A 25,158-nucleotide genomic window follows, 5' to 3' on the forward strand; every position below is an offset into this window, starting at 1 on the left:
TACCGGCTTTGCACATCTAGAGGGGGGGGGGGCATTATTCTTACTGGGGGGCACTAATGGGGTGCATTGCCCATTATTGTTGCCAACCAGAATTTTTCTGATCAACTTATCCCAAATCACGGACGGCCGACATTTTTGCGGACACATAGTTAAACCATGATGACTGATAAAGATGCTGAATGTTCCACAGCTCCGTCCACTGATTACAGCATTCTGTGGAGCCGGCTCAGAGTGCTGTCCAGATCCTGGGTCCGTTCTCCGGTGCCGGTCTATCAGGCGCCGCTCGGTCTCCGCCCCTCTCTCCGTTATGTCTTTGCTTTCCCCGCCCTCCTTGCTATAGTTGCTCCTTAGTATTCGCTCTCGCCCCGCCCTTCACCTCTTCGCTCCTCCTCTTTTCGATCTTTTTTCCCCTGACCCCGCCTACTTCGCGTTTCCCTTTTTCTTTGTGACCTCGCCCACTGTCGTCAGACTCCACCCCTTTCGTTCATCCTTCCTCATAACTCCGACCCCGCCCCGTTTCCTGGGCTATGGGGGCGGGGCCGGCTTCAGGAAACGGCTCACATTCCCGGTGTCGCTCGGTGTCAGGGCCGCAGCTGACCGCCTGCTCCTCCTCCTCCCCGGGTCACGGGCGGCAGATGGCGGCTCAGGGGACCGCCGGCGACATGCGGGGCTGCTGCAGGTAGTGGGTCCGGAGCCGTCATGGCGGAGCACCTGGAGCTGCTGGCGGAGATGCCGGCCGTCAGCCGGATGAGCACGCAGGAGCGGCTGAAGCATGCGCAGAAGAGACGGGCGCAGCAGCTGAAGAAGTGGGCGCAGGGCGAGAAGGAGGCGCCCGGCAGGAAGGGGCGCCCGAAGAAAGCGGGGAGCAGGGAACCTCGGAGGGTGGGCTTCCCCCACAATGTCACCCTGCTGGAGGCGGCGACCCGCAGCGACGCCGAGGAAGGTGAGACCCCGACTGCTGACCCCCAAATACGGGGAGACCCCGAGTGCTGACCCCCAAATACTGGGAGACCCCGAGTACTGACCCCCAAATACGGGGAGACCCCGACTACTGACCCCCAAATACGGGGAGACCCTGACTACTGACCCCCAAATACGGGGAGACCCCGACTACTGACCCCCAAATACGGGGAGACCCCGAGTACTGACCCCCAAATACGAGGAGACCCCGAGTACTGACCCCCAAATACCAGGAGACTCCGAGTACTGACCCCCAAATACCAGGAGACCCCGAGTACTGACCCCCAAATACGAGGAGAGAACCCTGATACTCTGACCCTTAAATACGAGATGACCCCGATATAGGATGACCCCAAATGCTGACTACTAAAATGTGACGACCCTGAAATATTGACCCCTGACCTATGATGACCTCAAATATTGACCCCTTGAAATAGGAGGACCCCGAAGACTGTAAAACGATGCAGAACTGCGGATTGAGACGTGACCTTGCGCTCTTTCTGCGGACATTAAAGGGAACCTGTCCCCGGGATTGTGTACAGAGCTGAGGACATGGGCTGCTAGACGGCCGCCAGCACATCCGCAATACCCAGTCCCCATAGCTCTGTGTGCTTTTATTGTGTATAAAATCGATTTGATAGATATGAAAATTAACCTGAGATGAGTCCTGTCCCCGACTCCTCTCACATACAGGACTCACCTCGGGTTCATTTACATATCTATCAAATCGGCTTTTATACACAATAAAAGCACACAGAGCTATGGGGACTGGGTATTGCAGATGTGCTGGCGGCCATCTAGCAGCCCATGTCCTCAGCTCTGTACACAATCCTGGTGACAGGTTCCCTTTAAGATCTGCAGGATGTGACTCCGCCCCTTTCACATGAGCGAGTTTTCCGTCCCGGTGCGATGCGTGAAGTGACCGCGCGGAATCCGAAGCCATTCATTTATATCAGCCTTGTTTTTCTATATTCCATATATTTTTCACGCAGCCCTGACCCCAGAGATGTGAATGGCGCTTCACCTGGATGGGGTGAGGGTGGCCCGGATGGGGTGGCGCTTCACCCGGATGGGGTGGCGCTTCACCCGGATGGGGTGGGGCTTCACCCGGATGGGGTGGACCCGGTTGGGGTGGGGGTGACCCGATACGTTTTTCACTGATGGTTGCCGGAGATGTTGTTTGTAAATCTTCAGTTTTTTTTCACTCGCGTGAATAATGCATCAAAACGGATTCCACCTGTGCGAGATGCTGAACGCAATCACAAAACTGTCTGCCTTCAGCATCGTCCACCCGGAGCTGTTAGATGGAGATTGGGGGTCCCGGTGAGTGCGGCGCAGGGGGCACGCTCTCGCTCTAGATGGCGAATTGTCATTTACAGAAGTTCTCTGACAACTCGGTGACAGTCGGAGGCATTAAGGGCGGCCGTGACCCGGATACAGGAATGGGTGTCAGCGGCTCCAAAACTAAAGAGACGCCTGTTAATTATGGAGGGGCGAGGGGGGCGTTACCCCAATAATCGCTGAGGCTCAGACCTGTAGATATTTGGGGGTGCAGGCTTATAACACGGGGTTCGGCACGGTGACTGTGTCCGCGACTGTGTGATGGGAACAGAAGAAACGAGGCGTACCGCAGAGGCAGCCGATGCCGGATCAGGCATGCTGTAGATGTGATCGCCCGTAGGGTCATAGCTGGCAGCCGGCGGTCTACCTACAGGTGGATTTACACATGCAGATAATTGGGGATGAACAATCCTGCGAGCGCTCATTCCCAACAATCTGCCCGTCTACAGCTGCCGCCGGTCACCCGAAAAGAAGGAGCGAAGGCATCACGTCTGGGCTGCAGATGGTGGCGTCTGTACCATGAGACTGTGGAGGGAGCCGTTCTGTCACAAAGGGTTAACTGTGTGACTGGTACTTTCACTTTGTGCGGTGAGATGAGCGCTGTGCCATAATGAGTGTTCAGGAGGTCAGAGGTCAGGAGCCGTCAGCTCCCTGCCTGACTGTACAGAGCCTGCTACTAGAGAATCTCAGCCCTGTACAGAGAAAAGGACTCCACATTTTTAATAGAATGAAATGGGAAAAAAAATATTTTTAGATCAAAATGAGTACAATGCAATAATGGAAAAGAATTTGCCCCCAAAGGTGTCCATAACCTGTAAAGCGGCCTGTCCCCCGATCACCCTGCCCCACCAGACGTACAGTGCAGGCCAAAAGTTTGGACACACCTTCTCATTCAAAGAGTTTTCTTTATTTTCATGACTATGAAGGCATCAAAACTATGAATTAACACATGTGGAATTATATACATAACAAACAAGTGTGAAACAACAGAAAATATGTCATATTCTAGGTTCTTCAAAGTAGCCACCTTTTGCTTTGATTACTGCTTTGCACACTCTTGGCATTCTCTTGATGAGCTTCAAGAGGTAGTCCCCTGAAATGGTCTTCCAACAGTCTTGAAGGAGTTCCCAGAGATGCTTAGCACTTGTTGGCCCTTTTGCCTTCACTCTGCGGTCCAGCTCACCCCAAACCACCTCGATTGGGTTCAGGTCCGGTGACTGTGGAGGCCAGGTCATCTGACGCAGCACCCCATCACTCTCCTTCATGGTCAAATAGCCCTTACTTTCAAAGTTTTCCCAATTTTTCCACTGACTGACTGACCTTCATTTCCTAAAGTAATGATGGCCACTCGTTTTTCTTTACTTAGCTGCTTTTTTCTTGCCATAATACAAATTCTAACAGTCTATTCAGTAGGACTATCAGCTATGTATCCACCTGACTTCTCCTCAACTCCACTGATGGTCCCAACCCCATTTATAAGGCAAGAAATCCCACTTATTAACCCTGACAGGGCACACCTGTGAAGTGAAGACCATTTCAGGGGACTACCTCTTGAAGCTCATCAAGAGAATGCCAAGAGTGTGCAAAGCAGTAATCAAAGCAAAAGGTGGCTACTTTGAAGAACCCAGAATATGACATATTTTCAGTTGTTTCACACTTGTTTGTTATGTATATAATTCCACATGTGTTAATTCATAGTTTTGATGCCTTCATAGTCATGAAAATAAAGAAAACTCTTCGAATGAGAAGGTGTGTCCAAACTTTTGGTCTGTACTGTATATAAGGAGTGGAGGAGGTGACGGGGGGAGGTCATATATAAGGAGTGGAGGAGGTGACGGGGGAGGTCATGTATAAGGAGTGGAGGAGGTGACGGGGGAGGTCATATATAAGGAGTGGAGGAGGTCATATATAAGGAGTGGAGGAGGTGACGGGGGAGGTCATATATAAGGAGTGGAGGAGGTCATATATAAGGAGTGGAGGAGGTGACGGGGGGAGGTCATATATAAGGAGTGGAGGAGGTCATATATAAGGAGTGGAGGAGGTGACGGGGGGAGGTCATATATAAGGAGTGGAGGAGGTGACGGGGGGGTCGGCAGACGCTGCACCATGTTTTAGCAGAAGTAACTGTAATGTGACGAGGACAGATCCGCGGCCTCTCCCCTCCTGACCCGGGGGGGGGGGGGGGGGGGTCTGTCCGTCGACCTCTCCCCTCTCTGGGCAGGTTGGGGTTAAGTGGTAATCTTGTTATCGCCCTGTGATGTCTCTGGGATTACTCGGATTACGGAGGTGCCTCGGGCTGCATTATCGGACGCCTCGCTGCCGCTGACCTCAGCCGTCTCTTGGACGTTATGAAGCCGCACTTCTCGAGCAGATATCACCTGCACCACCTGGTGTCATGGCGCCCACTGTGACCTCACAGCGTGAAAGCCCTCCGACAGCCGAGATAAGACCACCCCCAACTGGGAGAGCAGTCAGTACTGGGGGGGTCATATAAGGTATTCTGTCCGAGCCTTACAGTCCCCGGGTCCAGTTATAGTGATCTGAAAAAGTATTAACCCCCATTACATACCGGGGGGGGTGTAATGCTTCAGGACTGGACATTACTGAAGGTCCGTGACTTCTGCACCGGAGCAGGAGATGAAGCTGCGATGTCAGAGTATTGCAGACTTGGAAGAAACAGTCCAGATCTTAAACCAGTATGATCACTGGAACGAGCAGGAAATCAGCGGTGGAGACAGGGACCAGGGGTGGGGGCAGAGATCAGCGGTGGAGGCCAGAGACCAGGGGTAGGGTCTGGAGATCAGCGGTGGAGGCCAGAGACCAGGGGTAGGGTCTGGAGATCAGCGGTGGAGGCCAGAGACAAGGGGTAGGGTCTGGAGATCAGCGGTGGAGGCCAGAGACCAGGGGTAGGGTCTGGAGATCAGCGGTGGAGGCCAGAGACCAGGGGTAGGGTCTGGAGATCAGCGGTGGAGGCCAGAGACCAGGGGTAGGGTCTGGAGATCAGCGGTGGAGGCCAGAGACCAGGGGTAGGGTCTGGAGATCAGCGGTGGAGGCCAGAGACCAGGGGTAGGGTCTGGAGATCAGCGGTGGAGGCCAGAGACCAGGGGTAGGGTCTGGAGATCAGCGGTGGAGGCCAGAGACCAGGGGTAGGGTCTGGAGATCAGCGGTGGAGGCCAGAGACCAGGGGTAGGGTCTGGAGATCAGCGGTGGAGGCCAGAGACCAGGGGTAGGGTCTGGAGATCAGCGGTGGAGGCCAGAGACCAGGGGTAGGGTCTGGAGATCAGCGGTGGAGGCCAGAGACCAGGGGTAGGGTCTGGAGATCAGCGGTGGAGGCCAGAGACCAGGGGTAGGGTCTGGAGATCAGCGGTGGAGGCCAGAGACCAGGGGTAGGGTCTGGAGATCAGCGGTGGAGGCCAGAGACCAGGGGTAGGGTCTGGAGATCAGCGGTGGAGGCCAGAGACCAGGGGTAGGGTCTGGAGATCAGCGGTGGAGGCCAGAGACCAGGGGTAGGGTCTGGAGATCAGCGGTGGAGGCCAGAGACCAGGGGTAGGGTCTGGAGATCAGCGGTGGAGGCCAGAGACCAGGGGTAGGGTCTGGAGATCAGCGGTGGAGGCCAGAGACCAGGGGTAGGGTCTGGAGATCAGCGGTGGAGGCCAGAGACCAGGGGTAGGGTCTGGAGATCAGCGGTGGAGGCCAGAGACCAGGGGTAGGGTCTGGAGATCAGCGGTGGAGGCCAGAGACCAGGGGTAGGGTCTGGAGATCAGCGGTGGAGGCCAGAGACCAGGGGTAGGGTCTGGAGATCAGCGGTGGAGGCCAGAGACCAGGGGTAGGGTCTGGAGATCAGCGGTGGAGGCCAGAGACCAGGGGTAGGGTCTGGAGATCAGCGGTGGAGGCCAGAGACCAGGGGTAGGGTCTGGAGATCAGCGGTGGAGGCCAGAGACCAGGGGTAGGGTCTGGAGATCAGCGGTGGAGGCCAGAGACCAGGGGTAGGGTCTGGAGATCAGCGGTGGAGGCCAGAGACCAGGGGTAGGGTCTGGAGATCAGCGGTGGAGGCCAGAGACCAGGGGTAGGGTCTGGAGATCAGCGGTGGAGGCCAGAGACTAGAGTCGGGGGGGGAAGAGATCAGCAATGGAGGTCGGGGACCAGAGGTGGGGGTGGAGGTCGGGGACCAGAGGTGGGGGTGGAGGTCGGGGACCAGAGGTGGGGGTGGAGGTCGGGGACCAGAGGTTGGGGTGGAGGTCGGGGACCAGGGGTGGAGGTCGGGGACCAGAGGTTGTGGTGGAGGTCGGGGACCAGAGGTTGTGGTGGAGGTCGGGGACCAGAGGTTGTGGTGGAGGTCGGGGACCAGAGGTTGGGGTGGAGATAAGCGGTGGAGGTTGGGGTGGAGATCAGCGGTGATGGTCGGGGACCAGAGGTTGGGGTGGAGATCAGCGGTGATGGTCGGGGACCAGAGGTGGGGGTGGAGATCAGCGGTGGAGGTCGGGGACCAGAGGTGGGGGTGGAGGTCGGGGACCAGAGGTGGGGGTGGAGGTCGGGGACCAGAGGTGGGGGTGGAGGTCGGGGACCAGAGGTTGGGGTGGAGATCAGCGGTGGAGGTTGGGGTGGAGATCAGCGGTGATGGTCGGGGACCAGAGGTGGGGGTGGAGATCAGCGGTGGAGGTCGGGGACCAGACGTGGGGGTGGAGATCAGCGGTGGAGGTCGGGGACCAGAGGTGGGGGTGGAGGTCGGGGACCAGAGGTGGGGGTGGAGGTCGGGGACCAGAGGTGGGGGTGGAGGTCGGGGACCAGAGGTGGGGGTGGAGGTCGGGGACCAGAGGTTGGGGTGGAGATCAGCGGTGGAGGTTGGGGTGGAGATCAGCGGTGGAGGTTGGGGTGGAGATCAGCGGTGATGGTCGGGGACCAGAGGTGGGGGTGGAGATCAGCGGTGATGGTCGGGGACCAGAGGTGGGGGTGGAGATCAGCGGTGGAGGTCGGGGACCAGACGTGGGGGTGGAGATCAGCGGTGGAGGTCGGGGACCAGAGGTGGGGGTGGAGGTCGGGGACCAGAGGTTGTGGTGGAGGTCGGGGACCAGAGGTTGGGGTGGAGATCAGCGGTGGAGGTTGGGGTGGAGATCAGCGGTGATGGTCGGGGACCAGAGGTGGGGGTGGAGATCAGCGGTGGAGGTCGGGGACCAGAGGTGGGGGTGGAGATCAGCGGTGGAGGTCGGGGACCAGACGTGGGGGTGGAGATCAGCGGTGGAGGTCGGGGACCAGAGGTGGGGGTGGAGGTCGGGGACCAGAGGTGGGGGTGGAGGTCGGGGACCAGAGGTGGGGGTGGAGGTCGGGGACCAGAGGTTGTGGTGGAGGTCGGGGACCAGAGGTTGTGGTGGAGGTCGGGGACCAGAGGTTGGGGTGGAGATCAGCGGTGATGGTCGGGGACCAGAGGTGGGGGTGGAGCTCGGGGTCCAGAGGTGGGGGTGGAGATCAGCGGTGGCGGTTGGGGACCAGAGGTGGGGGTGGAGGTCGGGGACCAGAGGTTGTGGTGGAGGTCGGGGACCAGAGGTTGGGGTGGAGATCAGCGGTGATGGTCGGGGACCAGAGGTGGGGGTGGAGCTCGGGGTCCAGAGGTGGGGGTGGAGATCAGCGGTGGCGGTCGGGGACCAGAGGTGGGGGTGGAGATCAGCGGTGGCGGTCGGGGACCAGAGGTGGGGGTGGAGGTCGGGGACCAGAGGTGGGGGTGGAGATCAGCAGTGGAGGTCGGGGACCAGAGGCGGGGGTGGAGATCAGCGGTGGAGGTCGGGGACCAGAGGCGGGGGTGGAGATCAGCGGTGGGGGTGGAGATCAGTGGTGGAGGTCGGGGACCAGAGGTGGGGGTGGAGATCAGCGGTGGCGGTCGGGGACCAGAGGTGGGGGTGGAGATCAGCGGTGGAGGTCGGGGACCAGAGGTGGGGGTGGAGATCAGCGGTGGAGGTCGGGGACCAGAGGCGGGGGTGGAGATCAGCGGTGGGGGTGGAGATCAGCGGTGGCGGTCGGGGACCAGAGGTGGGGGTGGAGGTCGGGGACCAGAGGTGGGGGTGGAGATCAGCAGTGGAGGTCGGGGACCAGAGGTGGGGGTGGAGATCAGCGGTGGAGGTCGGGGACCAGAGGTGGGGGTGGAGATCAGCGGTGGAGGTCGGGGACCAGAGGTGGGGGTGGAGATCAGCGGTGGCGGTCGGGGACCAGAGGTGGGGGTGGAGATCAGCGGTGGAGGTCGGGGACCAGAGGTGGGGGTGGAGATCAGCGGTGGAGGTCGGGGACCAGAGGTGGGGGTGGAGATCAGCGGTGGAGGTCGGGGACCAGAGGTGGGGGTGGAGATCAGCGGTGGAGGTCGGGGACCAGAGGTGGGGGTGGAGATCAGCGGTGGCGGTCGGGGACCAGAGGTGGGGGTGGAGGTCGGGGACCAGAGGTGGGGGTGGAGATCAGCAGTGGAGGTCGGGGACCAGAGGTGGGGGTGGAGATCAGCGGTGGCGGTCGGGGACCAGAGGTGGGGGTGGAGATCAGCGGTGGCGGTCGGGGACCAGAGGCGGGGGTGGAGATCAGCGGTGGGGGTGGAGATCAGCGGTGGATGCCGCTCGTAGACTTTGTCCCTGTCTGATATCAAGGGCTGTATAAAGAACAGAAGCTGTGTAACGGCAGAGAGCACCTAGGGGGGTGAATACTTATGCACAGCTTTATAAATAGGCCATGAAAGTCTGTGACCCCCTCCTAGGGCCGAGCTCACACGTTGCAGTCAGTAATTGGTTGTAGTACCGGTTGTGCAGCAGAGCTCAGCGAGTGCACACGTGGCACTGCCATACAGGTGACCACATGAAAGGCACAGAGCGGAGCCGCAGAAGGGGGCGACATCAGCACAGTGTGACAGGTTTCTATGGTGCAGCCGCGGCACACAAGCCCAAGATGCCAGGCGGAGGCTGGAGTGGTGTAAAGCACGTCCTCGCATGAGCGGTCTCCTGAGATCTGTTAACCCCTTCTTTGCTGACAGTTTATTTATATGAAGATAGATTGTAAAGCTGCTTGGCCTGCGAGCCCAGTGGGTAATGCCCTGCCCGTGTGACCACGAGCCTGCAATCAGTGCCCACCGCCGCCCTGTCATCTGTATAAATATAACCAGTGCCCACCGCCGCCCTGTCCTCTGTATAAATATAACCACCGCCGCCCTGTCCTCTGTATAAATATAACCACTGCCCACCACCGCCCTGTCCTCTGTATAAATATAACCAGTGCCCACCGCCGCCCTGTCATCTGTATAAATATAACCAGTGCCCACCGCCTCCCTGTCATCTGTATAAATATAACCAGTGCCCACCGCTGCCCTGTCATCTGTATAAATATAACCAGTGCCCACCGCTGCCCTGTCATCTGTATAAATATAACCAGTGCCCACCGCTGCCCTGTCATCTGTATAAATATAACCAGTGCCCACCGCTGCCCTGTCATCTGTATAAATATAACCAGTGCCCACCGCCGCCCTGTCATCTGTATAAATATAACCAGTGCCCACCGCCGCCCTGTCATCTGTATAAATATAACCAGTGCCCACCACTGCCCTGTCATCTGTATAAATATAACCAGTGCCCACCGCCGCCGTGTCCTCTGTATAAATATAACCAGTGCCCACCGCCGCCCTGTCCTCTGTATAAATATAACCAGTGCCCGCCCGCTGCCCTGTCCTCTGTATAAATATAACCAGTGCTGCCCGCTGCCCTGTCCTCTGTATAAATATAACCAGTCCCCCCCTCCCAGCACCTGCTGTCTAATACCAAGAAAATGAGACATCCTAGTTGATGAATGGAATGCTAGAATCACAGTAAGGACTGACACGGCAGTAAGGACAGAGGCAACAGTGATGGAGGTATAGGACTTGTGTGCCCAATGTAATACTTTCCTGGCACACTGAGGTATGAGGTTGGTGCGGCCTCGCTGATTGCTGGAGATCTCAGTGTTGACTCAGGGATCAGGAAATCTGTCGCTTCCTCCTTCCACCCAGTGGGAAATCCGTCCTTAACCCCCGCACTACTGGCGGAAGATGGAACCTGGAATGTGCCTGCTGGTGGAGGATGAAGGTTCAGTGCCTTGGAGGACGGTGACCTGGGAGACTCCTGTATAAGTGCAGGACCCCGAAATCTACACCCCTGACTGTATCCTCTACACCTCCTATATCTACACCCCTGACTGTATCCTCTACACCTCCTATATCTACACCCCTGACTGTATCCTCTACACCTCTATATCTACACCCCTGACTGTATCCTCTACACCTCCTATATCTACACCCCTGACTGTATCCTCTACACCTCTATATCTACACCCCTGACTGTATCCTCTACACCTCTATATCTACACCCCTGACTGTATCCTCTATATCTACACCCCTGACTGTATCCTCTACACCTCCTATATCTACACCCCTGACTGTATCCTCTACACCTCCTATATCTACACCCCTGACTGTATCCTCTACACCTCTATATCTACACCCCTGACTGTATCCTCTACACCTCTATATCTACACCCCTGACTGTGTCCTCTACATCTCTATATCTACACCCCTGACTGTATCCTCTACACCTCCTATATCTACACCCCTGACTGTGTCCTCTACACCTCTATATCTACACCCCTGACTGTATCATCTACACCTCATATCTACACCCCTGACTGTATCCTCTACACCTCCTATATCTACACCCCTGACTGTATCCTCCTACACCTCCTATATCTACACCCCTGACTGTATCCTCTACACCTCTATATCTACACCCCTGACTGTATCCTCTACACCTCCTATATCTACACCCCTGACTGTATCCTCTACACCTCCTATATCTACACCCCTGACTGTGTCCTCTACACCTCTATATCTACACCCCTGACTGTATCCTCTACACCTCTATATCTACACCCCTGACTGTTACCTCTACACCTCCTATATCTACACCCCTGACTGTATCCTCTACACCTCTATATCTACACCCCTGACTGTGTCCTCTACACCTCCTATATCTACACCCCTGACTGTGTCCTCTACACCTCTATATCTACACCCCTGACTGTATCATCTACACCTCATATCTACACCCCTGACTGTATCCTCTACACCTCCTATATCTACACCCCTGACTGTATCCTCCTACACCTCCTATATCTACACCCCTGACTGTATCCTCCTACACCTCCTATATCTACACCCCTGACTGTGTCCTCTACACCTCCTATATCTACACCCCTGACTGTATCCTCCTACACCTCCTATATCTACACCCCTGACTGTATCCTCCTACACCTCCTATATCTACACCCCTGACTGTATCCTCCTACACCTCCTATATCTACACCCCTGACTGTATCCTCTACACCTCCTATATCTACACCCCTGACTGTATCCTCCTACACCTCCTATATCTACACCCCTGACTGTATCCTCCTACACCTCCTATATCTACACCCCTGACTGTGTCCTCTACACCTCCTATATCTACACCCCTGACTGTATCCTCTACACCTCTATATCTACACCCCTGACTGTATCCTCTACACCTCTATATCTACACCCCTGACTGTATCCTCTACACCTCTATATCTACACCCCTGACTGTATCCTCTACACCTCCTATATCTACACCCCTGACTGTATCCTCTACACCTCCTATATCTACACCCCTGACTGTATCCTCTACACCTCTATATCTACACCCCTGACTGTATCCTCTACACCTCCTATATCAACACCCCTGACTGTATCCTCTACACCTCCTATATCTACACCCCTGACTGTATCCTCTACACCTCCTATATCTACACCCCTGACTGTATCCTCTACACCTCCTATATCTACACCCCTGACTGTATCCTCTACACCTCCTATATCTACACCCCTGACTGTATCCTCTACACCTCCTATATCTACACCCCTGACTGTATCCTCTACACCTCCTATATCTACACCCCTGACTGTATCCTCTACACCTCCTATATCTACACCCCTGACTGTATCCTCCTACACCTCCTATATCTACACCCCTGACTGTATCCTCTACACCTCCTATATCAACACCCCTGACTGTATCCTCTACACCTCCTATATCTACACCCCTGACTGTATCCTCTACACCTCCTATATCTACACCCCTGACTGTATCCTCTACACCTCCTATATCTACACCCCTGACTGTATCCTCTACACCTCCTATATCTACACCCCTGACTGTATCCTCTACACCTCCTATATCTACACCCCTGACTGTATCCTCTACACCTCCTATATCTACACCCCTGACTGTAACCTCTACACCTCCTATATCTACACCCCTGACTGTATCCTCTACACCTCCTATATCTACACCCCTGACTGTATCCTCTACACCTCCTATATCTACACCCCTGACTGTATCCTCTACACCTCTATATCTACACCCCTGACTGTATCCTCTACACCTCCTATATCTACACCCCTGACTGTATCCTCTACACCTCCTATATCTACACCCCTGACTGTATCCTCTACACCTCCTATATCTACACCCCTGACTGTGTCCTCTACACCTCCTATATCTACACCCCTGACTGTATCCTCTACACCTCCTATATCTACACCCCTGACTGTATCCTCTACACCTCTCTATATCTACACCCCTGACTGTATCCTCTACACCTCTATATCTACACCCCTGACTGTATCCTCTACACCTCCTATATCTACACCCCTGTTTTATGTTTTGGGGGGCAGTGGTATGAGGCGGTTTAAGGAGGGTTTCATGTGTTGGGGAAGTTTTTTTGGGATGGGATTTGGAGGTTGTCTATATTTAGGTGGGGGGGGGGGGGGGGGCACTTGTATGGGGGTATTTTGGGCAGGTTCTTGGCATTTCCAGCATCTCTAGAGTTAAAGGCGTCTCCAGGCTAGATATTTACATACAGATGGTAATTTACCCGCCAACCGAAAGTCAAACACGGTCAGCGCTCAGGTGGCACACTGGAGGCACACGGCGTTCAGGGGACACAAATTCCGCTCCACCTGCAGACTGATGACATCATTCTGGGATGGGGGGCTCAGTGGTCTCCTGCAGTTCCTCGCTTTGATTTCTTCTACTGATGGCGGTGACGCCCCTCCAGCTGGTTCATGTAGTATCTGGGTGGCAGTCTTTATAGACATTTGTGGTGGGGTTGGGGGCTGGAGACATACGGTGTCACCCACCCTGCAGTGATGCGCCCCGCACCCTCCATGGTGTCTATACCGGCTGACACCTTGCTTTCTTCTCAGCGTATAGATCCCATTACCGGGAGATGTTCTCTGTTACTGCGCCGTCCTCTGTGCATCTGTGCCTGGGAAAGCTGGATGACCACCTGAATGTCAACCGCCGTCACAGTACAGATCAGGGGGGTCAGTGGCTACATGGCAGGCATCACCCCCTATTATTGAACCGTTCTTCCATTACCTGCCGCCAAGATTTCTGGGTTTGTTAACGACCTCTGACCTACGACCTTAGATCGTTCCACTTTTTAATGTTTTTTTATTTTATTTTTTCTGCTTCTTTCTCCAGTCCGTCAGTTACTGCAGAGCGGATACAGCGCCAACCTGTGCAACGAGGACGGCCTGACGGCTCTGCACCAGGTGAGGGACCCCAGCGGGCGGCTGTATCAGTCCATGGACAGAGGGGTCCGGAGGGGGGAGCAGCAGATGGAGTCAAAGTGACCCCCTGTAATGTTGCCGACTACTATGCCGCCCCCCCCCCCCCCTTACACTGCATGCAGCTGTGCCCCCCCCCCTTACACTGCATGCGGCTGTGCCCCCCCCCTTACACTGCATGCGGCTGTGCCCCCCCCCCTTACACTGCATGCGGCTGTGCCCCCCCCCTTACACTGCATGCGGCTGTGCCCCCCCCCTTACACTGCATGCGGCTGTGGCCCCCCCTTACACTGCATGCGGCTGTGCCCCACCCCTTACACTGCATGCGGCTGTGCCCCACCCCTTACACTGCATGCGGCTGTGCCCCACCCCTTACACTGCATGCGGCTGTGCCCCACCCCTTACACTGCATGCGGCTGTGCCCCACCCCTTACACTGCATGCGGCTGTGCCCCACCCCTTACACTGCATGCGGCTGTGCCCCACCCCTTACACTGCATGCGGCTGTGCCCCACCCCTTACACTGCATGCGGCTGTGCCCCCCCCCTTACACTGCATGCGGCTGTGCCCCCCCCCCTTACACTGCATGCGGCTGTGCCCCCCCCCTTACACTGCATGCGGCTGTGCCCCCCCCCTTACACTGCATGCGGCTGTGCCCCCCCCCTTACACTGCATGCGGCTGTGCCCCCCCCCCCTTACACTGCATGCGGCTGTGCCCCCCCCCTTACACTGCATGCGGCTGTGCCCCCCCCTTACACTGCATGCGGCTGTGCCCCCCCTTACACTGCATGCGGCTGTGCCCCCCCCCCTTACACTGCATGCGGCTGTGCCCCCCCCCTTACACTGCATGCGGCTGTGCCCCCCCTTACACTGCATGCGGCTGTGCCCCCCCCCCTTACACTGCATGCGGCTGTGCCCCCCCCTTACACTGCATGCGGCTGTGCCCCCCCCTTACACTGCATGCGGCTGTGCCCCCCCCCCCCTTACACTGCATGCGGCTGTGCCCCCCCCCCCCCTTACACTGCATGCGGCTGTGCCCCCCCCTTACACTGCATGCGGCTGTGCCCCCCCCCTTACACTGCATGCGGCTGTGCCCCCCCCCCCCCTTACACTGCATGCGGCTGTGCCCCCCATCCTTACCCTGCGCGCGGCTGTGCCACCCCCCTCTTACCCTGCGCGCCGATGTGCCCCCCCCCCCCCCCCCCTTACCCTGCGCGCCGCTGTGCCCCCCCCCCCCCCTTACCCTGCGCGTCTCGGCGGTGCCGCGTATTTTACCGTCGTCTCGGCGGTGTTGTGCTTCATACCGTTATGTCGCTCCTCTGTCCTCAGTGCTGCATCGATGACTATGAGGAGATTGTCCGGATGCTGGTAGACGCCGGCGCCGATGTGAACGCCTGTGACAGTGAACTGTGGACCCCGCTGCACGCCGCCGCCACCTGCGGACACCTGCACCTGGTGGAGCTGCTCATCAAACAGTAAGAGCCACGCTGATGTGGATGTGGCCCTTGTACAGGACTGTCAGTGACCGTGACCTCTCTCCATAGTGGCGCCAACCTCCTGGCCGTGAACTCTGACGGGAACATGCCCTATGACCTCTGCGAGGACGACGTTACCCTGGACCACATAGAGACCGTCATGGCCGAGCAGGGTGAGTCTCTTCCAGTCTGTCCGTCTCTTGGCCTGGCGCTACGTTCCCTGGAATGTCGCCGTGGTCCGGGGTCATGTGATCTGACGCCTCCTGGGGCCTCTGCCATCTTTAGGAATCACCCAGGAAAAGATTGAGGCGGCGCGGGCGGCCACGGAGATGAGCATGGTGTCCGATATCAGGCAGCTGCTGGAGTCCGGGTCAGAGGTCAACGCTCAGGACCAGTCCGGCACCAGCTTGGTGAGTGAGGATGAGTGTGTACCCGACACCGGAGAGCAGCAGCGGCGCAGGCGGCCCCTCATCCCCCGCTCTGCTGCGGCTCCTCTGTTCTCTGCTTCATGAATGATTCACGCCTCGTCCTCGGTGTCATATAGCGCCTTGTGTTGGAGGAGACGTCTCTGCCCGACTGATCGCCCCCTTAGAGGCAGTCATGTGACACCTGCCCCTAATACACAGACGACGGCACGCCGACCTCTCCTAATACACAGACGACAGGACGCCGACCTCTCCTCCTAATACACAGACGACAGGACGCCGACCTCTCCTCCTAATACACAGACGACAGGACGCCGACCTCTCCTCCTAATACACAGACGTCAGGACGCCGACCTCTCCTCCTAATACACAGACGTCGGGACGCCGACCTCTCCTCCTAACACGGTCCTCAGTGCAGGCCCCTCCCCCTGTGTACGGTCCTCAGTGCAGGCCCCTCCCCCTGTGTACGGTCCTCAGTGCAGGCCCCTCCCCCTGTGTACGGTCCTCAGTGCAGGCCCCTCCCCCTGTGTGCGGTCCTCAGTGCAGGCCCCTCCCCCTGTGTGCGGTCCTCAGTGCAGGCCCCTCCCCCTGTGTGCGGTCCTCAGTGCAGGCCCCTCCCCCTGTGTACGGTCCTCAGTGCAGGCCCCTCCCCCCATGTTCCTCTGTATACAGTCCTCAGTACAGGCCCCTCCCCCTGTGTACAGTCCTCAGTACAGGCCCCTCCCCCTGTGTACAGGCCCCTCCCCCTGTGTACAGTCCTCAGTACAGGCCCCTTCCCCTGTGTACAGTCCTCAGTGCAGGCCCCTCCCCCCGCTTCCTCTGTGTACAGTCCTCAGTGCAGGCCCCTCCCCCTGTGTAGTCCTCAGTGCAGGCCCCTCCCCCTGTGTACAGTCCTCAGTGCAGGCCCCTCCCCCTGTGTACAGTCCTCAGTGCAGGCCCCTCCCCCTGTGTACAGTCCTCAGTGCAGGCCCCTCCCCCTGTGTACAGTCCTCAGTGCAGGCCCCTCCCCCCAGTTCCTCTGTGTACAGGCCCCTCCCCCTGTGTACAGTCCTCAGTGCAGGCCCCTCCCCCCGGTTCCTCTGTGTACAGTCCTCAGTGCAGGCCCCTCCCCCTGTGTACAGTTCTCAGTGCAGGCCCCTCCCCCTGTGTACAGTCCTCAGTGCAGGCCCCTCCCCCCGGTTCCTCTGTGTACAGTCCTCAGTGCAGGCCCCTCCCCCTGTGTAGTCCTCAGTGCAGGCCCCTCCCCCTGTGTACAGTCCTCAGTGCAGGCCCCTCCCCCTGTGTACAGGCCCCTCCCCCTGTGTACAGTCCTCAGTACAGGCCCCTCCCCCCGGTTCCTCTGTGTACAGTCCTCAGTACAGGCCCCTCCCCCTGTGTAGTCCTCAGTGCAGGCCCCTCCCCTTCCCAGTTCCTCTGTATACGGTATGTCTTGTGTTTTTATAGTTGCACATTGCGGCAGCCAATGGTTACGCGGCGGCAGCGGAGCTTCTGTTGGATCACAAGGCCTCGGTGAACGCCCGGGACAGTGACGGCTGGGAGCCGCTCCATGCTGCGGCCTGCTGGGGACAGGTGAGTGACCACCTCTGTAGTGGTCCGCGGGGGCGGAGTCTCACATGTTCAGTGAGGTCCAATCACGTGTTCCCGTCTCTTCTAGATCCAGCTGGTGGAGCAGCTTGTGGCTCATGGCGCCGACCTGAACTCCAAGTCTTTTCTGGACGAGACACCACTGGGTGCGGAGATGTTTCTGTTTCTGTGACCGTGGCTTTCCTGTGGCTCGCTCCCACCCCACACATGGTGACCCCTGTTTTCTCTACTGCAGACGTGTGCGGTGACGAGGAGGTCCGCGCCAAGATCCTGGAGCTCAAACACAAGCACGACGCCATCAAGAAGTCACAGGACAAGCACAAGAGCGCCCTCCAGAGGAGAACGTCCAGCGCGGGCAGCCGGGGGTAGGTTCACCGCATGGACATGCCACAGATCCACGCTGCCCCCTGGCTGTTGTGTGTGACGGTACCTCTTGTGTCTGCAGGAAGGTGGTCCGCCGGGTGAGCGTCACCGAGCGCACCAACCTCTACCGCCGAGAGCACCAGAAGGAGGCCATGGTGTGGCAGCAGCGCGGAGCCCGGGAGAGCGAGGCGCAGGACGAGGAGGAGCCGGCAACTGCCGAGATCCGCCAACAGCAGGAGGTGAGGGGCTCCATGTCTCTCCCCAGAGTTGTCCCCACTGCTTGCTGTCAGTGACTGAGCATTCATTGTTTACGTTAAGACTGAAAACCTATCCTGAACGAGCCTTAGTGGTGGGGATTTGTTACAATGTGTCAGCGTAGATACGAGTCTTGTCAGCCCCGTTATAATGTGATCGGTAGGGGGTTTGACAGTAAGACTGGCGCTACTGCCAACAGGGGCCCCAGATGTTTCCTGCAAGGGCCCGATGAGCCTAAGAGCTCTGGCAAGGAGCCAGACAGATTAGTGTTTCCCTGATACACTGTAACAAAGCACCAGCTGTTCTCAGCCTCTGTCATACATAACATCCAGATCAGCCGTCATCCTGAGGAAGAGCCCGATTCTCCCCCCAGATCTAGAAGTTACACAAGGGGGCCGGTGGGAGGAGACTGAGGTGCTGACCCCGCCCCTAATGGTAATGAGATGCAGGCTGACCCAGAGATGACTGTTGACCCCCCCCCCCCCCCTCTCTAATGGTAATGAGATAACGGCTGACCCCCGCCCAATGGTAATGAGATGACTGCTGACACTGCCCTCTAATTATAATGAGATGACTGCTGACACTGCCCTCTAATGATAATGAGATGACTGCTGACACTGCCCTCTAATGATAATGAGATGACTGCTGACACTGCCCTCTAATGATAATGAGATGACTGCTGACACTGCCCTCTAATGATAATGAGATGACCGCTGACCCTACCTTCTAATGGTAATGAGATAACGGCTGACCCCCGCCCAATGGTAATGAGATGACTGCTGACACTGCCCTCTAATGATAATGAGATGACTGCTGACACTGCCCTCTAATGATAATGAGATGACTGCTGACACTGCCCTCTAATGATAATGAGATGACTGCTGACACTGCCCTCTAATGATAATGAGATGACTGCTGACACTGCCCTCTAATGATAATGAGATGACTGCTGACACTGCCCTCTAATGATAATGAGATGACTGCTGACACTGCCCTCTAATGATAATGAGATGACTGCTGACACTGCCCTCTAATGGTAATGAGATGACTGCTGACACTGCCATCTAATGGTAATGAGATGACTGCTGACACTGCCCTCTAATGATAATGAGATGACCGCTGACCCTACCTTCTAATGGTAATGAGATAACGGCTGACCCCCGCCCAATGGTAATGAGATGACTGCTGACACTGCCCTCTAATGATAATGAGATGACTGCTGACACTGCCCTCTAATGATAATGAGATGACTGCTGACACTGCCCTCTAATGATAATGAGATGACCGCTGACCCCACCTTCTAATGGTAAGGAGATAACGGCTGACCCCCGCCCAATGGTAATGAGATGACTGCTGACACTGCCCTCTAATGATAATGAGATGACTGCTGACACTGCCCTCTAATGATAATGAGATGACTGCTGACACTGCCCTCTAATGGTAATGAGATGACTGCTGACACTGCCCTCTAATGATAATGAGATGACTGCTGACACTGCCCTCTAATGGTAATGAGATGACTGCTGACACTGCCCTCTAATGGTAATGAGATGACTGCTGACACTGCCCTCTAATGGTAATGAGAAGACTGCTGACACTGCCCTCTAATGATAATGAGATGACTGCTGACACTGCCCTCTAATTGTAATGAGAAGACTGCTGACACTGCCCTCTAATGATAATGAGATGACTGCTGACACTGCCCTCTAATGGTAATGAGAAGACTGCTGACACTGCCCTCTAATGATAATGAGATGACTGCTGACACTGCCCTCTAATTGTAATGAGATGACTGCTGACACTGCCCTCTAATGGTAATGAGATGACTGCTGACACTGCCCTCTAATGGTAATGAGAAGACTGCTGACACTGCCCTCTAATTGTAATGAGATGACTGCTGACACTGCCCTCTAATGATAATGAGATGACCGCTGACCCTACCTTCTAATGGTAATGAGATAACGGCTGACCCCCGCCCAATGGTAATGAGATGACTGCTGACACTGCCCTCTAATGATAATGAGATGACTGCTGACACTGCCCTCTAATGATAATGAGATGACTGCTGACACTGCCCTCTAATGATAATGAGATGACCGCTGACCCCACCTTCTAATGGTAAGGAGATAACGGCTGACCCCCGCCCAATGGTAATGAGATGACTGCTGACACTGCCCTCTAATGATAATGAGATGACTGCTGACACTGCCCTCTAATGATAATGAGATGACTGCTGACACTGCCCTCTAATGGTAATGAGATGACTGCTGACACTGCCCTCTAATGATAATGAGATGACTGCTGACACTGCCCTCTAATTGTAATGAGATGACTGCTGACACTGCCCTCTAATGGTAATGAGATGACTGCTGACACTGCCCTCTAATGGTAATGAGATGACTGCTGACACTGCCCTCTAATGGTAATGAGATGACTGCTGACACTGCCCTCTAATTGTAATGAGATGACTGCTGACACTGCCCTCTAATGGTAATGATATGACTGCTGACACTGCCCTCTAATGGTAATGAGATGACTGCTGACACTGCCCTCTAATGGTAATGAGATGACTGCTGACACTGCCCTCTAATGGTAATGAGAAGACTGCTGACACTGCCCTCTAATGATAATGAGATGACTGCTGACACTGCCCTCTAATTGTAATGAGATGACTGCTGACACTGCCCTCTAATGGTAATGAGATGACTGCTGACACTGCCCTCTAATGGTAATGAGATGACTGCTGACACTGCCCTCTAATTGTAATGAGATGACTGCTGACACTGCCCTCTAATGGTAATGATATGACTGCTGACACTGCCCTCTAATGGTAATGAGATGACTGCTGACACTGCCCTCTAATGGTAATGAGATGACTGCTGACACTGCCCTCTAATGGTAATGAGAAGACTGCTGACACTGCCCTCTAATGATAATGAGATGACTGCTGACACTGCCCTCTAATGATAATGAGATGACTGCTGACACTGCCCTCTAATGGTAATGAGAAGACTGCTGACACTGCCCTCTAATGGTAATGAGAAGACTGCTGACACTGCCCTCTAATGGTAATGAGATGACTGCTGACACTGCCCTCTAATGATAATGAGATGACTGCTGACACTGCCCTCTAATGATAATGAGATGACTGCTGGTCCTGCCCTTTATTCACTTTCCTCTCCTGCAGCCTGGATCGGCCCCCCAGAAAGCTGAAGCTATTGAAAGTGAAGACAATCAGAAGAATGGCGCTCCACTGGAGGCCTCTGTCCCTGCTCCTGCGTCACAGCGGAACGGCAGCGCGCGATCAGCCCATAAGCACACGTTCTCCAAGCGCCTGGACCGCAGCGTTTCTTACCAGCTGGCCACCCAAGCGGAGCTGTGTCCAGACCTGAGTCATGAACGCTCTCACCACACACTGGCCGAGCTAAAACGACAGCGAGCAGCGGCCAAGCTGCAGAGACACGCCCCACCGCCGCCCAGCACGGGGCCCCCAGCACAGGAACCAAGCACTACAGAAGTAACATCTCCTAACTCAGTTTATTACACGAATGCCAGCGGGGAGCCGCCATTGCTAAAGCTCATCGCCCCCGCAGAGGACGCCTCCCCAGCCGAGAAGAGACCCTGCTGTGGGGTCATGTGACTCAAAGACCGCACTACAGAAAAAACACTTTTATAGCAATATTCCGCGGGCCCCATGCCCCGACCAGAGAGCCTATTTTTATACGGTGGTTTCGGGGACCCGTACTCAGCGCCAGCTGGGTCTTCCCTCCAGATTTTTTCCTTTTAAGATATATATTTTTATCTAGAGTGTTTCTATAATTTAATGGTGCCTTGGGGGCGGGGAAGCTCTTCTCATCACACCCTGACAGTAACCCCGCCCCTGAGGTGTTGCACAGGCTGGGATTAACCCTCCACAGTCCTGATTGACTGCTGTGACCCTACATTGTCCCTCTGCACTACAACTCTAATATCCGCACACTACAACACCAGCCAGGCGCACTGTGGCTGGAGGGACCATAGCAACCAGCCCAGCGCTCGACGATGCCGCTGTCTCCGCGGTCACTTGTTAGCGCCAGCTGCTCATTGGGGGATGGCTGCAGACCATTACCGGCCCTCGCTTCGCCGTTAGTTGTGTTCTCTGCACGCTCTGACAATCGTGAATACACTATATTTTTATATTTATCGTCATCAGCGATTCCGTGCCCCAGGCGCGCTTATAACGACAGGTTCATCCGTATTTTCACCAGCAGCACGTGGAGGTTTGCAGAAATCTTCACACCCCTTCGGATGGCCCTCCCCTCTCAGTTGATGCCCTCTGTCCTAGCGTCACACAATCGCGCCCCATCACAGTGTTAGACATGGGCGATATTGGAGGAGTCAGCGAAATCCCATTCTGTTACACGGAAGTTTCATCGTGTTTGTCTGCGAGTGCGTTCAGTGCGTGAACAAAAACGGAAGAATAATCCTCAGCATTCCGAGCAACCATCAGTGAAAAACGCATTGCGTCTGGACAAAAAACTCGCTCTTGTAAAAGCGGCCTCTTAGACTCGCAATTAAAGGGCCCATCATCGGTAGGTGACGCGGTCGGCCGCGGTAGATCAGTGCTCGTCCGCAGCGTCTGATCAGGTCTCTGGAAATCTAGAAAGAGGCTTTTTATAATATACTAATTACTCCGAGGTGCAATGAAGGCGGTGCTATTGCACCCCCTGTTTGCTAGGCCGTGCCCCGAATATTCACGTGGTAGCGCCTTTGGCACATGCGCAGTAAAGGGTGGAGATTGCACATCTGCCAAACCTGCTCAGGGCCAGTCCGTCTGTCACAGCGGTGGGGGTGCTGCCTCTGGGTGCAATGTCACCACCCTTGTTGCACTTAAGGGGTAATTTGCATATTAGAGTATTATTTCTGAAGCTAGTGGACACGTATGGAGATACCAGCGACAACCCATGTACAGCGGCCGACCGCGTCACCGAGGCGTAAGTGACGACACAGGCCACTTAAAGGGGTTCTCTGTATAAATGGATTTGTACAGCGGTGTCCGTTCAGCGGAGCCTCCTGGCTCTTGCCACAGCCTTAGGCCCCATTCATACAACCGTATTTTTGGTCGGCGTCCGATCCGCAGTTTCTGTATTTCAATGGGGCACCTGATGCATTCTCTGCATCCGTATGTCCGATTGTCTGTTCTGCGGACAAGGATGGGCGTTGTTATAATGGATCCGTAAAAAAAATAGGATGCAACTTGGACGTCATCCACATTTTTTACGGACTGCAAAATACATGCGGTCGTGTGAATACCCCCTAAAGGAGGTTTCAGGATTAGAGATGTCTAGTCACATCACACACCTGAGCCCGCCGCATTAGAGGGGTATTCACTTGTATGGGACATCCGAGGCCGCAGGGTGGGGGTCGGACCTTCCCCTGCAGTCCTTCTGCCCCATCTCCACTGCGGAGAACCTTCTAGATGATACCAGCCGCTCACTGAAGGGTTACCGGCCCTTTAACTGCAGCCCCTCGTCTTCTGTCATTAATTGTGGCTTTGTTGTTTTATTACATACGTTTTATCCGGATCTTTCTGTCTTGTGAATTTTATTCTCTCATTTATCCTTCTGTCTGTTCACCAGGGGAGGGGCCATGACTAGAAAGGGCGGTGTTATTACTGGAAGGGGTGGGGTTACCAAGAAAGAGGAGGAGCTATCACTGTGGGGAAGGAGGTATGTCATTACCGAGTAGGAGGGGTTATGGGCGGAGTTATCACAGGTCAGTTGGGGTCATTGTGAGGATGTTACAGTTGTTACCGGGAAGGCAGAGATATCACTAAGGAGGAGGAGCTATCACTGGGGGAGGAGTTATACTATGACCCCCCTCCCCCGCTATGTGCTTCATACACGGCATCTCTGCAGATCAAGGCGCAAACGTTCTTCCACTTCTGGTCCATCAGAGGAGTACAAGTCACAAATGTGTGAGAATATGTGGAGCCCGGGGATCTGCCGAAGTCTAGGACGTCGCAGTTTCCAGGAGGATTGGTTTAATGATAGGCACAGCACCAATGGACGAAGGAACCGAGCAGCCAGGGTCGGCCGCAGGCTGTGGTGGAGAGCAGGACCACCAGCCCCCCTCCTGGAGGAGGAACCTAGCAGTCAGGGGGCAGTCACAGGCTGTGGTGAAGAGCAAGACCACCAGCCCCCCTCCTGGAGGAGGAACAGAGCAGTCAGGGGGCAGTCACAGGCTGTGGTGGAGAGCAGGACCACCAGCCCCCCTCCTGGAGGAGGAACCTAGCAGTCAGGGGGCAGTCACAGGCTGTGGTGGAGAGCAGGACCACCAGCCCCCCTCCTGGAGGAGGAACCTAGCAGTCAGGGGGCAGTCACAGGCTGTGGTGAAGAGCAAGACCACCAGCCCCCCTCCTGGAGGAGGAACAGAGCAGTCAGGGGGCAGTCACAGGCTGTGGTGGAGAGCAGGACCACCAGCCTCCCACCTGGAGGAGGAACCGAGCAGTCAGGGGGCAGTCACAGGCTGTGGTGAAGAGCAGGACCACCAGCCTCCCTCCTGCAGGAGGAACAGAGCAGTCTGGGGGAAGCCACAAGCTGTGGTGAAGAGCAGGACCACCAGCCTCCCTCCTGGAGGAAGAACTGAGCCGTTAGGGGGCAGCCGCAGGCTGTGATGAAGATAAGGACCACCAGCCACCCTCCTGCAGGACAAACAAAGCAGTCACGAAGAGGCTTACGGCTGTGGTAAAGAGCAGGACCACCAGCCTCCCTCCTGGAGGATGAACAGAGCAGTCTAGGGGAAGCCGCAGGCTGTGGTGAAGAGCAGGACCACCAGCCTCACTCCTGGAGGACGAACAGAGCAGTCTAGGGGAAGCCGCAGGCTGTGGTGAAGAGCAGGACCACCAGCCTCACTCCTGGAGGACGAACAGAGCAGTCTAGGGGAAGCCGCAGGCTGTGGTGAAGAGCAGGACCACCAGCCTCACTCCTGGAGGACGAACAGAGCAGTCTAGGGGAAGCCGCAGGCTGTGGTAAAGAGCAGGACCACCAGCCTCCCTCCTGGAGGATGAACAGAGCAGTCTAGGGGAAGCCGCAGGCTGTGGTGAAGAGCAGGACCACCAGCCTCACTCCTGGAGG

At 56.1% G+C, this 25,158-nt stretch overlaps 1 protein-coding gene across 1 annotated transcript; it reads left to right on the forward strand.

The window, feature by feature from the left end:
- The first annotated feature begins 525 nt into the window (after window positions 1–525).
- On the forward strand, window positions 526–23,327 carry PPP1R16A (protein phosphatase 1 regulatory subunit 16A). The gene is made up of 10 exons (XM_040433201.1): window positions 526–943; window positions 13,857–13,927; window positions 15,271–15,416; window positions 15,486–15,589; window positions 15,702–15,826; window positions 17,285–17,410; window positions 17,496–17,571; window positions 17,661–17,790; window positions 17,871–18,027; window positions 21,231–23,327. Exons 1-10 carry the CDS (start codon window positions 700–702, stop codon window positions 21,681–21,683), a joined length of 1,632 nt encoding a protein of 543 aa, XP_040289135.1. The 5' UTR covers window positions 526–699; the 3' UTR covers window positions 21,684–23,327.
- Window positions 23,328–25,158: the final 1,831 nt, after the last annotated feature.

Source organism: Bufo bufo, chromosome 5, assembly GCF_905171765.1.
Source record: "Bufo bufo chromosome 5, aBufBuf1.1, whole genome shotgun sequence".
In the NCBI taxonomy this organism is placed as follows: Eukaryota; Metazoa; Chordata; class Amphibia; order Anura; family Bufonidae; genus Bufo; species Bufo bufo.

What these genes read in the sequence shown, in the direction of transcription:
- PPP1R16A (XM_040433201.1), top strand. Translation starts at nt 700, where the DNA reads ATGGCGGAGCACCTGGAGCTGCTGGCGGAGATGCCGGCCGTCAGCCGG. An exon ending in CTGCGGCCTGCTGGGGACAG is followed by an intron (nt 17,411 to 17,495) that starts GTGAGTGACCAC and finishes CGTCTCTTCTAG; the next exon opens with ATCCAGCTGGTGGAGCAGCT. An exon ending in AGATCCGCCAACAGCAGGAG is followed by an intron (nt 18,028 to 21,230) that starts GTGAGGGGCTCC and finishes CCTCTCCTGCAG; the next exon opens with CCTGGATCGGCCCCCCAGAA.